This window comes from Zingiber officinale, chromosome 6B (genome assembly GCF_018446385.1).
Source record: "Zingiber officinale cultivar Zhangliang chromosome 6B, Zo_v1.1, whole genome shotgun sequence".
Taxonomy (NCBI): Eukaryota; Viridiplantae; Streptophyta; class Magnoliopsida; order Zingiberales; family Zingiberaceae; genus Zingiber; species Zingiber officinale.
The window spans coordinates 14,336,818-14,351,903 of NC_055996.1; the positions used below are offsets into that span (position 1 = coordinate 14,336,818).

At 34.8% G+C, this 15,086-nt stretch overlaps 1 protein-coding gene across 6 annotated transcripts; it reads right to left on the reverse strand.

Moving 5' to 3' along the window:
• Positions 1-536: 536 nt before the first annotated feature.
• LOC121992056 lies at positions 537-13,668 on the reverse strand. 6 transcript variants are annotated; one of them, XM_042546184.1, is made up of 19 exons: positions 13,489-13,668; positions 13,277-13,406; positions 12,714-12,814; positions 9,863-10,015; positions 9,573-9,689; positions 9,422-9,506; positions 8,994-9,102; positions 8,778-8,845; positions 8,550-8,675; positions 8,374-8,478; positions 7,329-8,293; positions 6,124-6,327; positions 5,965-6,025; positions 5,160-5,273; positions 2,551-2,664; positions 2,380-2,469; positions 1,236-1,309; positions 1,015-1,129; positions 537-803 (listed from the first exon to the last, which is right to left on the reverse strand). In XM_042546184.1, exons 3-17 carry the CDS (start codon positions 12,806-12,808, stop codon positions 1,283-1,285), a joined length of 2,433 nt encoding a protein of 810 aa, XP_042402118.1. In that variant the 5' UTR covers positions 12,809-12,814; positions 13,277-13,406; positions 13,489-13,668; the 3' UTR covers positions 537-803; positions 1,015-1,129; positions 1,236-1,282. The 6 variants fall into 6 exon arrangements, with proteins under 6 accessions (XP_042402118.1, XP_042402120.1, XP_042402123.1 ...); XM_042546186.1 differs by having other exon boundaries at positions 537-893; XM_042546189.1 differs by having other exon boundaries at positions 9,573-9,762.
• Positions 13,669-15,086: the final 1,418 nt, after the last annotated feature.

Consider the following 15,086-nt stretch of genomic DNA (forward strand, 5'->3'; position numbering starts at 1 on the left):
TATATATATATATATATATATATATATATATATATATAGAAATTATATTTTTTTAATTAATTTTATATGTTGGATAATAGCTTTTCATAATGAACAAACAGAGATAATCCAAATGAATTTTTAAATCTTTCTCAAATTTATGACTATTGAAGGCATATAAGAAGCGAATGAATATGCATCTACTTTATAAAAAAAAATGACGAATTTCTTAAAAATCTTACAAGATCAATCCAATTTTTTTTCTCTTATAAATGGTCAAAGTTTCCACTGACTCCATTCATTTTTTTTTATCCTGATACATTCAAAATAATCATGTATTTATATAAAAAAAAATTTATCTCAATTCATCCTATTTCATTTGTTTTGTATTTATTTCATTATTCCATAATCGAAACAAAAGAGATACACATTACACCATGATTTTAAAAAAGAATTCATTTTGAAATTGAAAATCAAGGTACGCATACGCAAACAAAATTATATAAATATTATAATTTCACTTTATTATTATTATTCATATCAATTTGTTGCGATGCTGAAACAGAATTTTTTTTTTTTTGTTATCACTTCGAATGGGAAAAACGACCATACCACATACAAGTGTTTAACAGAGTCCTGAAACGAATAAATGTTAATCATACATCAAATATACAAGGCAACTGAACGAGTTAAGTATGCATTTTGCATCAAGTTAAAAGGAGAATGGGTTAGGGGGGAAAAAACAAAAAAAGAAGAGAGGATTACAACAACAAAAGGCGGTCTTTCTCCCATGATTTATGTGCGTTCCAAGATCTGCTTCATCCCTGAATCAGAAGTTGAGAATCATCAAACATTTTGAATTTTTTGAAACACAATCCATTCTATCAACTCCACATGCAAATCTTGAGATGGTTCTGTTCTCCACCAGTAAAAATGGCGAGGCCAACAAAGACAACATATTTGGAGAGTAAAGTTTTCAGGATAATTTTACTTGGTTTTGATAACGCAGAACGACTTAGGTTCATTTTCACATACCAAATTCGACATCAGTTGTGAAATAATGCCCCGGCGCGAGTTGTCAAATCAAAGAAGAATCACTGAAGCGATATAATTTTTTTTTTTTGAGAAACTTCTGTACAAATTTATTGGCCTGCATATGCCGCCAGTGGAGAGACAACGGATAAGCATTGATTTTCTCTATTGAATGATTGAAAACCAGCATCTTAAATTAAAAAGAAAAAAAAATGAGTATGTACCCAGTAAAAAAGAGCAGACGACGTCGTCCAGAGCAATTTTCTACCTTTCAACCTTCTAAAGCATATTCCTGGATCTGCAGGAGACAGGAAACGCAACAAAAAGATCAAACCATTTTCAGCTTACATGTGAACATACAACGACAGTTCAAAAACTTATTGCTTGGATGAAATCATGAAAAAGACGACATTAAACAATTAACAGACCAAATAAGTTTAGATGGTACGCCAGAAAGACAACATACAGGAACCTCAAACGTTCATGCTCTAAGGTGATAATTGAAAACATCATCTACTAGCTTTGATGGCACTGTCAGGTTTAAGGTCATTTATAATGGACACCATGAGTAATATGGTGGCAAGGATAAAAAACATAAACCTAGGAAGAGGGATAAAAGATTAGCTTAAGGACGAAGACTTGAATAAGCAGCTAGAAATAATAAACTAAATAGGTTGTTAGGTGGAAGAGGGGGGATTATGGGGAATCACAAACACTAACAAAGAGGGTGTTGCGAAGAGGGAGATCACAAACACATTATCGTGCTTGTTCATCAGCAGGAAGGGGATATCAAGAATAAGGAAATAAGGACATGGAAGAGAGAGAGAGAGAGAGAGAGAGAGAGAGATTATAAGTTAGAAAATAGAAATGAAATTTCTATTAATAAAATTTTTAGATATCTTGGAACGAGGACATTAATGAAGATAGCTTCCAAAAGATTTAACACAAAAATTATGGCAGTAGAGATGACAATCCTAAGATAGATGTGAGACATCTGGAAATGATAAAATAAACGCAACTGATATCTGACAGCAATTAGACGCGCCTAAACTAGACAATTAAAACTAGAGAATGGATTGATCTAGTAAGGGTATTTTTAAAGGCAATCAATAAATTATGTAGAAGTATTTAAGAGTTAATTTGATTGTTACTGGCAATGTAACCTAAATAGAACGCATATAGGATAAGATTCATATAGACATTTCAAATAATCAGGGCAACTACAACTAGAGATGATTCAAGGCAGATTTGTATAGCCCCCCCATTATTTCAAACATTGCAAGTTCAGTATTCCCTGATCTTAATAAGTCCTTGAATAGCATCTCCTTGTGGTATGAAGAAATGAGTAAAAAGCTGAAAAATCAATACCTCAGTCATATTTTCCTCATGAAAGGAATTAGAACTCCTACAATTTGCGAAATGTGCTCCATCATACCGGAGAATCCTAAGCTTGCCTTCCTGCACTTTGACATAAAAAAACTTATAGTAAAGAATGAAAAGAACCAGATCCTAAAGGAATTGACTGAATGATCTCTCCACCTTGGTTCCATAAACTAGACCTCCTCCAACCAAAGGGTGAAAGCATGCTACATTAACCTCATCTTCTGCACTAGGAAGAACTCTCACAAGCTCCATATCTGAAACTCTATAAACCTGTTTATGAAGTATACCAGATCAGAATCCGATGAAAGAAGCAAAAAGGAAGCACTTTGCCAATTGTACTAACACACGAGCAGAAAGGCGTCATTCTCAAGTACATTACAGCAAAAGAAAAAAAAACACAATTAATATAAAAGGTCACATATATATATATACAGGAAATACAAATACCAGAAATCAATAACATTCCTGGTCTCTCTTCCAGTTGAGAACAAAAAATAGAAAAATAAAATTCAAACCAAAAACATGTGCTTCTCAAGATTGGTTAGCCATAATATACAAGCAGCATGGCTGCTATCAAGAATAAAACACAGAAACATCTTATATTCTCTTCCACAAAATAACACCAACGATAATTTGATGGGAATCATGACTTGTTCTTAATATTTATACTTTGTATAGGTGATCGAAGTATATAATTGGTAAAACGAATTTAGTGAGATAAGACAATGACAACTAAAGATAGCAAAATAAATGGATAGGTCAACTTATCCTAAACTTCTTTATATTCTTATAGCTGCTATTCTTGAATATGCTTTGTATTACATATAACATAAGCTCGTGATGGTTATTCAAATTATTATGTGAGTTTGGGCTTAAATCAACCATTAGATACTATCTCTGTATGCCAGATGCATGGTTTTTTTATCTATAATACAAAGAATATTCCAAACATGTAGAAAAGTAAATTAACAGAATGAAGCAACTAGAAAGAATATGCAAAAAAAAATCAGTAATAGTATTGCAACAAAATTGTATTTTAAAAAGGAACAAATATGTTATACAGTTTATCAAATGTCTTCTGTTTATCACAATTAAATCATAATATGTTTAACAGAAAAGAATATGGTTTAGTATATGGAAAACCTAATGTCTACTAACATCTTAATATGACTAATTCCTTGAAATTCTCCAATATTTAATTACAATGAAAAAGTGCCTAATTGAGACACTATAAGCTCTCAGGAGTGTTGCTCTACTCCATCCTTAGAATTTTGATAACATGACAGCTACTTCCTATACAATAATGTAGTGCTGATATACAGCCAGGCCAACTCTGAGTTGTGCTCACCACAGAAGGTATTTGCTAATGTTGACAATTTCAAACACAGTAATGTAGGTACTTTGTCAGAAAGGTGAAGCGTGAAAGGGATTTTAACTTGGTCTGACCCTCCCCATCTAACCCATCAAGGCCTAGTGGCCTTACAAATGAAAGGAAAACCTAGAGCCTGCTTGGAAGGCGGGACTGTGAACAGGCTTTGTACCCAGTTAGGCTCACCCAACTTATTGCCATTTTTACTATAAGATGGGGAATACCATTCTTAGACCACCACTCCATATTTCCCCACATGGGCTATGATTTAGGACATCAGCTCCAATGAGCAGCTTCTGTGGGACACCAAGTGTGGTTCACCTATTAAGGCTGTTGTATATGGGGAAAACAAATTTTATGCGTCTGGTCTAAGGGAATGATTACATCATTAAAGATTTAATGTAAAGGACATTAATCTTATCAACGTGGGACTAAACTCACTATACCATCAACCCTATTAACCAAATACCTCTACTCCTCACCCCTCAAGCAGGAGGATACATACTATGTCCAAGTTGTTCCATAGCTACAAAATCTCTCATAAGAAAAAAATGAATTAGATTTTGTAGACTAAGACGTGAACATGAAAACACAATTAAGCAAAACTTTGAAAATAATTAATGGAGCACATACTTGAGAATCCCTTCAACTTTAAATCAGTAGATCAACAAAGAAAAGATATAAGAGGAAATGTGAAATATAACTAGGATGAAGAGAGATCCTATATACAAATTCTTGAGTGAGCTTGACTGTGCAACCAAACCTAGGTGAGTTTTTTTGTGCATCAAGAAGAAAGTGTCATTGTAGACCTTATGTGGGCAAAGGCCCAGTAGCATGTAGGATGTGGTAGGTGTTTGTGCAGACAGACACCGTTTAGGAGGCATATGACAATGTAGTGAATCCCCAGGCGTCATGACCACAAAGACAATACAACCCTGCTTTGTTGCCATCATGGGAGAGAACGACGAGGATGTCGGCATCAGTGTGCGAGAATCAGTCTGCGAGGAGGACATTACATGGATGAGCCATCAAGAAGAGTCAAAGGAGATATGTGAGCATCGGGAAGATGGCAACTTCAATCTATGGGGATGCTTGCAGAGCAAGGGCTTACACAAGGTGCTTACACCAAGGAGAAACTTGCATCAAGAAGATGCAAAGTGCATGGCCAATCTGGACAAGGCAAGCATTTAAACAGCAGGATTCACGAATTCAGCAAACGAAGGAAGTAGGAGAGAAGATGTGGATGAACTAACCAAAACATGAAACTAATTTGAATTAATAGCTTGTGGGTTAGTCCAACAGAATAATAAATGATCAGAAACTAAGTTAAAATTTTAAAATATAGCAAAGGAATGAGTTAAGCTTTGGGAAAATTGAAGGGATCAATTTATTTTACCTCCAAAATTGTGTAGATAGGTACTGCAGTCTCTCCATCAATTACAATGCTCCTTAGAAGAGAATTATGCCGCCGACCATATGCTAATAGTATGTATTCTGATGTAGGTGAAAACTGCATAAAACAACAACAACCAAGCCTTAGAAGTGAAAACTGCATAAAACAATTAAAAATATTGATCAGATATATTAAAAATGTATGCATGGTTCACAGGTAAACCAACAAATTGCAGAGGTTATCATGCAAACAAACTTGATTAAACTTATGCATTAATAAATTCTCAAGTAACTGTAGTGCAGGCTCTAAGCTACAACCATATTATACTGTTGTGACCTGCAACCAATGTAATACTTGCTGACTGCTGCTCAACTCCAAGATGTGAGAAGCTTAAAGTGAATATTCTACTCATTCGTACAATCTGCGAGAATATAGTGTACATGGGCTTTTTAGATCTCCTATTCCTTTAATTTATAAGCATACGATGCATATGTCTTTTCCGAATCATAATCCTTAAAGATTAAGGGGTGTTTCCTGTGAGGGAAGGAAATCCAAAAGGAAATAAGATTACAAAAAGATTTCCACAATGACACTATAACAATCCACAAGCAGGCTAAGTACAGATTGCACATGTGCCATGTACACTAAGGACCAAAGCATATGCAATTATAGCAGTTTGATGATTTTGTATCAACATCTACCACAATATCACAAGATTTAGATATTTTCCTACATCCCGCAAATAACTTGCACATTGAACTGCTTATATTTTATTCAAAATATTAAAAAAAGTGATTCCTGTACTGACCTGAATGGATGTGAGACAATGGGCAGCCCTGATTGCCCTTGAAGACAAGATCTTTCCAAAACTACAAAGAACAAGGAAATGAACCATGGGATGTTATCAATAACCGAAGATAATTTACCATATATAAATACTAGGCATACAAGTTTCTGAGACTCTTACGCAGCTGCTTCTAGAGAATAGATGCGAAGCTCATACATAATTTGGTGAGCAGGAATTGGATGTCGTGTAGGTGATGTAGCAAGCCCTGTGCCACCATGTTGCATCTGCGAGTTGAAATTTGGATCACCTTCCAAATGAGGCACCAAACAGGCAACACAAGCTACCAAAAATCGCCCACATGGAGAAAAGTGGGTGCCCATCTCACTGTCAAAATTAGAAGCATCCAATCATCAACAATCATCTGACTAAATACATAAATACAAGGTATTTTACACCCATATACTAACTAGAATAAAAAGTCCGACAAATGAAGTTAAGTGAACTTTCCTCAGCACAGAGTATCACAATAATTAAAATCCATCTCATGAATCTTAACACAGGATCTCATCATTATAAATAGAACTATCACATGAACTTCAACTCAAACATCAATTTTCTATCAGGCATGCACAACAAAAGAAAACTAGACTAGAGAAGCAAGAAGTTCTAGATTTACATTTCATTATGCTTACTCAAGCCCCTTAAAGTCAGATAGAAAATTACTCAAGGGAAGGATGCATGTTTAAACAGCAGTCAGGTTCGATTTGGAATAGAAAACACATTTATTGTCAGTACAAATGTAAGAATGATGATAAGACTGAGATTTTTTAGTTATGAACTATGCCCATGATGCTGAAGCAATATTAGGGATCCACTAATGCCAATAAGGTCTGTGTGGGACAAGTAAGAAAGTGTTTACACAAGTCAGGAAGCAGAATGATTCAATTCAGTTTCAGGTTTAAGAGTGCTTGAGATAGTGAAACGAGGATATAGAATCATCAAATAAGTGGTAGAGGAGATAGGGTGACAACATAGATGTGGCAAATATAAGGCCTTACATAAGTGGCATCTCATTCTTTCCTTTTAATCTCCAATCTAAGTACCATCACCATATCAGATCTCCCTTCTTGATAAACCATACAGCCTAAATAAATACACTTGTAAATGGCACATCGCAGTCCATAAACCAAACCATTAAAACACACAATCCATATTGGTACTACTCTAGTTTAAGAAGCTTCATCCTGTACTAAACAACTGTCACTTGGTACTTGTAGATTGAGAAAAGATTTACTGCCACTAAAGAGTATTATGTTTCCTCCAAAATCACAAATGAGATGTCCAGAAGTCATTAAGAAACATAAACAAAAGTTAAGCAACTTAACCTGCAAAGGACAGCATTTGGTATAGCTAGACGGCATTTATCAGATTCTAAGGTGCTGCATGGGTCTAGAATATCATGGAACCATATTCTCAATTTAACTGTGCAAGGTAATTCAGCTGCTGCAGCTGCAGCTAATGATCTATGAATCTCAGACTCGATACCGTTAGAACCACCATTAGATGCAGCTTCGTCAGTTTGGAAATTAGTTGATAAGGAACCTTCTCCGGAACCTATAACAGCCATCTGGCGAGAACGTGATCGTTGGCGAGAACCTGATCGGCCAGATACCCTAGACTGGCTAACAGCAGTTGCCATTGTCAGAGTAGTTGAATCAATATTCTGTGGCTCGGGCAACTCAGATGTCAACAAACCAGAACTGGCTAGATGAAGAGCCATTGAGTTCCCTTGTAAAGCACTGTCAACTGGTAATGATGTATGCATGCTAGCATGAGTTTGACCAATCAACCAACCTTGCAGGAAAGGCAACTCCCAGTATGCTGGATCACTGGAAGGAATAACGTGATGAAAGTGTCCACTGTCTATATTTCTGAAGGTCGTCTGTATGTCAGCCCGTCGGAAGGAGCTTGTGGAAACTGAGGCAGGAGGTTCATCTAAACCCAACCTGGACTGCCGTATAGGATTGTGCACGGCCACATTAGACTCGGGTACATTGAATGAAGCATCCATCCTCTCAGCAGCACCAGAGCTTGTTGGGTGCAATCCTAATGTAGCCTGTACCTCAGTGGTTTCAATTGTTTCTGTGATTGGAGACATCATCGCCTCAGTTCCAGCCAAAAAAGAATCAGCAATTACACCCTCATTCACAGCGTTTGAAGCAGAATCTATATCCATAGGACTTATAATATTCTCGCTATGGTTTTGGAAATCTGGACTCTGTCCACCAGTGAGATGAGAAGAAGATTCTAATCTTTGTGCAGCACTTCCCGAGCTACTAGTCCTCCCACTCTGCTCAGGCACATCAGTTACAAGGTTGTAAGAACAAGTGAAAGGTGTAAAAGAAATTTCAGTTGCAAATGTAGACATACATTTCTGTCCCTGTTTGCAAAGACAATGGCTGGAGGGGGATAGTGTAAATAACCAGATGATGTTGCAACAGTCAATGGTGAATCAGGAGAATCAAGATCATTAACCTGCAAAAATTATAAAATTAAGAAAGACGAAATTATAAACATGCAAAAGTATATAAATGACATAATGTAACCTCAGCTGTTAACAAAAAAGGAGCAGCCTGTGGATGGAAATGAACAGCCCTCAAAGAACGACGGGTCTTTAGCACAATTGTAGGTGAGGATGCCTCTCCTTTTTTCTTGTAGTTCCATATGTAAAGCTAACATGTATTTTAGGATTGTTTAAACATAGATTCAATACCTTCATAAAATATACCAAAATCAAAGAAAGATCAATCATAAATGACAGGAAAGAAACTTACTTTATGACCTGAAGCAACGGCAAGGAACTCTCCTTGAGCATGGAAAGCAATAGAAGCAATTGGGCGATCTGCAAACATAAATAATATTCAAACATGTCTATCAATACCTTTAATAGGCTTAAACGATGATACGGCATTAATAGAAATGGATCAAACTAAACAATAATGATTATTGCATAGCAAGGCATAAATAGGAGTTTTGGCGGAATAAATTACAAAAGTCACGTGACCCTATACAGCTAGAAGTTTGTGCATCCCAAAGACGAACTTCATGATCCAAACTGCCACTGGCAAGTATATCCGAGTACAATGGATGGAACCGAACCTGAAGAAATAAGTGAAAAAGAAATGAATGGTAAGAGAATGATTACTCTCTAGAGCTTCATAGATTACAACAACAACAACCAAGCCTTATCCCACTAGATGATCACAAGGTGTTGAAAATATGAAGATTAACAAATCAAGATCTTGATGTGTGGAGCATATGGGTTTAAGAAAACTGTCTCAATATGTGTAGTAAACCCATTGTAAGTGGAAAAAAAACAATACATTTGGATAGAAAATAACATGAGAGAATTTGGAAACCACAACGGTATTATATGGCAATAAATTTACAATGCTAGCAAGTATATATATACACATACCACCCAAGGTGTTCGCCGATGGCCACTTAGCACCTTTATACATTTTCCAGTTTGGCAATCAACTATCTTAACAGTATGGTCACCACTGCAAGGATTTAGCAAGTCAAGATATTAACTGAAAAACAAAGTAGAGCAAGAGACATCAACTTACTGGGTGGAAGCAAGTATTTTTCCATCAGAACTAAATGCTGCCGCAATGGTGGACCTCGGAGGTGGCACAAGTGGGCAATACTTGGCTGACAAATGATGCAACGACTCTGCCTCTACCCTGAGCATATAATTTGCCACATGAACATTAAGAGCTGAGTTTGACAGATAACGTTGACCATTTCTTCCAATGGCTAAAAACAAAATTACGAATAATTGAATCTTATTGTAGGGTTCAAGACAATAAGCAATAAGCCAAATAATGCACAGAATGATAATTGAAGATTAATTTACCAAGACATCAAAGCATGTTTAACATCTATGTTACATCTTGGCCCACCACAATCAGCTCTACAGACTAAACCTTCTCCCCAAAGCCGCTTCCTACTATTCTTTGCTCGAGGAGAAATCTCTCTCCATGCCAACAGCTGGGAAACATTTTTATGACTGGAGAAAAGAAAAAATGTATCAATCAGAAGGCTTAGGATTCGAGAAATAAATAAGGGAACAGATAAGAAGTTCATAGATTAAATATACTAAAATAGATAAAGTAAATTATTCCCTGATAGACTAGCATGCTGTTCTAGAACGGTAGACTATTATAGAAATCTCAAATTCTTGATGACAGATATCACACCTCAGTTATCCGTATCAAATTAATGATGGCATCACATGGCATGATTAACAATCAATATTAGCAATCATGCAAAGTAGAGATGTAGAAACGATAAACACAACCTGTGATTTTATTATTATTATGTTAGAATACTAGCATGCTTGAGCTAGACTCAGGGGGTCATGTTATTTTTTAACAAACAGTTAGGTAAAGGTTTGTGGTGGGTTTGATCTAGTTTTAAATTAAGCCACCTTTGCATTCCAGAGCATAGGATCTCATGAAACTATGATCTGATCCTATGTTACCTCACCATAAAAAAAAATAAAAATAAAAATAAATAAACTTACATTAGCTTGAGAATTTTAAAATTTGTGATTCAGGGAAAAAAATTGACATATTTTTCATAGCACATCAAATGACAATATGATTTATGATATGTTATTTAACATGAGGCAAATTTTGAATTTTTCCTAATAATAGTATATATTGAAAGTTAATAAATAAACATAAATACACACACACATTCTAAATAACAAATATTTTTTAGGGTCATTAGATCTAGCGTGTCATCATAGGATCTCATTCCATGAATCTTTTACAATTCATAGGTAGAATCTCGATCCTGATATCCTTAGCACCATCATTTATATTCATTAGAATATTTTGGAGTTAAATGCGGGTGAAATATTTTGGCTTCAAGAATAGTATGTATTCTAGTTTATATTTACAGGATTGTGTGTATCCAATTTCAGTTGATAAGAAGTCTGGCATGCTCTTGAAAGCATCATGTCATATATGAAGTCCCAACACAACACTCTTTAAAGAAAGATTTTTTGTATGAGGTCTCTCCAAATCTAGTAAGTCGAAACATTATTGGGATTTTCAAGGGGTGGCTCACCTTACAAATCAATATCAATGGATTGTGGAGTAGGAACTAGAATTTTGAATGTAAAATGTCTTGTGTTGGCATTGTGATTTTTGTGTTTATAACTTTATTATTTTAGCTGCATTTAATGAATTTATTTAGCCTTATAAAATTATACAAGAGAAATCATATTTCCTAATTTGCAAGTCAGAGGCGCTATTGTAATCCCCCACCCCCAGCACACCCACACTCGCCCCAGCACTTCAGTTGTCATCACTAATCCTTAACAATAAACACATTTCTATGATTTCTATGCATTTTTTAATATTCTTATATTATTCTAATCATTTAAACTTAATTATCTTGAAATTCTATTTTTGTGTAACACAATAATCTCACATATACTCTTGAATATGTCTTATTGTTATGTATGATAGAATCATTGATACTTTAGAGTAAGAATGACCTGTATATTATTTTACTTGCTCACATAATTATTAATGATACTCCCTCAGGATAAGAGAAGGGTTTATGAAAAAAAGTGTTATGTGTAAATTGTAAAAAAAACAACTCTCAGATTCACCACGCCACTATGAGGAAGGAGCCAGATGATCTTTATCAAATATGAACTTGTAATAGCTTGAGGTCAAGCACCGTATGCATAAATTCTTCATGAAGAAGATTTAAGTGAGCTATTTTTTATAGCTGTTTATGAGAAAGATAACTATAAAATATCGAGCTACCTTGTCAGATTACTTGTGGCATTATCAACATTGGATAATTGCAAGGAAGGTAACACTAGACAGTGAGCTAGAATCTTCAAAAAAAAAAAATTAAGTGCAATCATATCGATAGCTTATAATCAGGAATACTAATGGAACTAGCTGAGTTAAATTTTAGCAAAGAGATACCAATGTATAGGATTCACTCGAATTAATGAAACTATAGAAATTCTCAAGTTACAATTCTTATTATTTGTAATTATTGTATTGATATGTTTTTTTAGTTGGCACCAGGTATCCAGCTCTTCGAACCGACTAATCCTAAGGATAACCGGCCTGACCCCACAGAAGTTTTCCACCGGTCACCAGGATAAATCCCCTATAGTGCACCACACCTAAGATTTGAACCTTAGATCCCTTGGTTAATCGTTGGAGGGCCTAACCATTACACCATTGCCCATGCTTTGTCGTCTTATTATGTATTATTAACACACTAGTAAATCTGCTTACACACAATTCACCTTCCACCACTTATCTACCATATGGATCTTTTAACTTGTATGAGTATATTATTCAGATGAAAAATGATTTGGCCAGGTTTATATTATTCCAAGTAAAATAGATTTAGCCAAGTGGAAGAATGGTCAATACAGTTTTCAAATTCTAAAAAGTGATGCATACACATCCCTAAACAATTTTTAGTAGTTAAGAGTCAGAAAAAACTCTAACGAACAGAAATCACTAGAAGATAAAACCAATAATTTTGCTTCCTTTTTTATTTTAACTTTGAATATCAGGAGGCATAGCATGTCACAATTACAGAGAATAGGATGCTGAACTGCAGGAATAGCTAGGGATGACAACTATCAAACATTTAGAATCACAAGAGGAAATGATAGTAAATTCACAATATGGCCTATGATCAATGAAATATTTCCTTACCTGGCCAAAAATAAACCGTCTCGATTGGATTGTGAGGTTGAAGATGAGAAATAAGAATCATCTAGCCGAGATCTAGCCATTTCATCTTTTAACATTCTGTCCTGCTTCAAATAAGTCAACAATGCCAAATGAAATTTGAACCAACTAACTTAAATAACAGCTGACAATTAATGCTTAAGATGTGCAAAATCTGAAAATATATAATAGAGAAGAATCAAGTTTTAGTCTCCCACATGAATTATGAAAGAGTTAAAAAATGAACAGAGAAACCAGTATGGGATTCTGTTAATTTAGAGATCCCACTCGAAACATGCATCAAAAACATGTAGATGATCGGTCTGATATGAAATTCCGCAATATAAACAATTTTCCCCGCAAGTATAGTAAGATCTATAGAGTTAATCATCACCATCGTTCTCACCGGCATCAATAAGACCACGACGTTATCCCCCAAATGAAATTCCTACCATAGCAAATCCAACATGACACACAAAAAAAAAAAAGGAAAAAAGAACAGACAAAAAAAATGAATTTTTCTATTAGATCTCTCAATAAATCCTTACGCAAAGGAAATTCCGCGGCAACAATCCCAGGTCTCGTCAAGAAAGCAGCAACTCAACGGAACTTCCAAGAGGACAAGAACCCAGGAGTGGCCAAAGCAAGAGCCACAATTCGCCCTAATTACCACGGAACCTGACTATCGAAAACCAGAATTAGATAAATCAGGAGCGATGAACGGATCTCATTACCAATCAAATAGGATAAAAGGAACAACCAAATCCAGCTCAGCGCAGATCCAACAAACGCCGATGATCCAGGCAGATCCCTTCTCTAATCAATGCGGCAAAAACTCTCCAAATTGCTCTCCTAATTCCTGCGTCTCGCTGCGAAGAGGAACTAGGGCTCCCAACAGGGCACATATAAACGAAAAGAGATCTCCTTTTACCGGAGAATTCGCGAAGACTAAACTAAATAAACCAAGGAGAGCTGGCGTGGCTCCGACTTCGACAAAGCGCCGACGATTTCGACCTTCCGATCTAGATCGGACAGTAACGAATGAGCCGGATAGATAGTTTGCCGAGCACCGGGCGAAGACGCGACGCGACGTGTGTGCGAACCCGATCGAACCGGAACCGGAACCGGAACCGGAACCGGCCAGGATGGTTCGCGACGGCTCCTCGACCGAGAGGTGGACCGAAGGAAGCAAACGCTGACGGCACGACTGCTGTAATCCTAATCCGCGTGCTGGACTTAGTGACTTTGACTATAGCACTGTTTATTGTGGGAAAAAACATTCTGATAATGAAATTATAATATAAATAAATATGTATACACATACAACCCGCCTCCTCTCCCTGCCCTCCCACCGAAATAAAATATATTAAATCATATTAAATTTAAAAATAATTAATATTTATTTATTTTATGAAGGATTGATATTTTACTTATCTTACTAAATCGAAATAAAATATACTAAATTACATTAGATTTAAAAATAATTGATACTTATTTATCTTATGAACGATTGATATTTTACTTATCTTACTAAATAGAAATAAAATATACTAAATCATATTAGATTAAAAATAATTGATACTTATTTATCTCATGAATGGTTGATATTTTACTTATCTTATTAGGAACGGTCCTAAATATTCTATATTAATTTTAAAAATAATAAAATGAATACTATAAAAAATAATTTTATAAATCGAATACATAAATTGAGATTTTTAATAATGAAGAATATTATAATTATAATTATAATTATAATATAAATAAATATATATACACATACAATGCTACTATGTTGTGCCCGCCTCCCCCTCCCTCCGCTGCACTCCAACCGAAATAAAATATACTAAATCATATTAGATTTAAAAATAATTGATACCTTATCTATCTTATGAACGACTGATATTTTACTTATCTTACTAGGGTCGGTCCTAAACATAAAAGATCTCGTAAAAAAATAGATTTTATATTAATTTTTAAAATAATAATATGAATACTATAAAAAATCATTTTATTAACCGAATACATAAATTGAGATTTTTAATAATGAAAAATATTATAATTATAATTTGCATTGTTAATAATCGGTATCATTACATCATAGAAAATGAAAATTAACTATTATCATCAAGTATAAAAAAAAAATCTTCTTACATTTTTATCTGTCATCAATTAATTTTTCATAATTAAGTTTTTTTAGAAACTCATTGTCAATCGAAATCATAGCTAATGCATTTAATCTTGTTTGGGTCATAGTTGATCTCAAACAAGATTTCAACGACTTCAATTTAAAAAAATTCTTTTTAATAGATGCAATAGTTACCGAAATAATCAATAATATCCTGTATACAGTGAATG

Bases quoted from the DNA above. Each gene is read 5' to 3' on its own strand.
- LOC121992056 (XM_042546184.1), bottom strand. From the start codon at position 12,808: ATGTTAAAAGATGAAATGGCTAGATCTCGGCTAGATGATTCTTATTTC. The intron at 9,507-9,572 runs GTAAGTTGATGT...AAATCCTTGCAG, and splicing joins AAAATACTTGCTTCCACCCA to TGGTGACCATACTGTTAAGA. The intron at 6,026-6,123 runs GTAAGAGTCTCA...TGTTCTTTGTAG, and splicing joins TATTCTCTAGAAGCAGCTGC to TTTTGGAAAGATCTTGTCTT.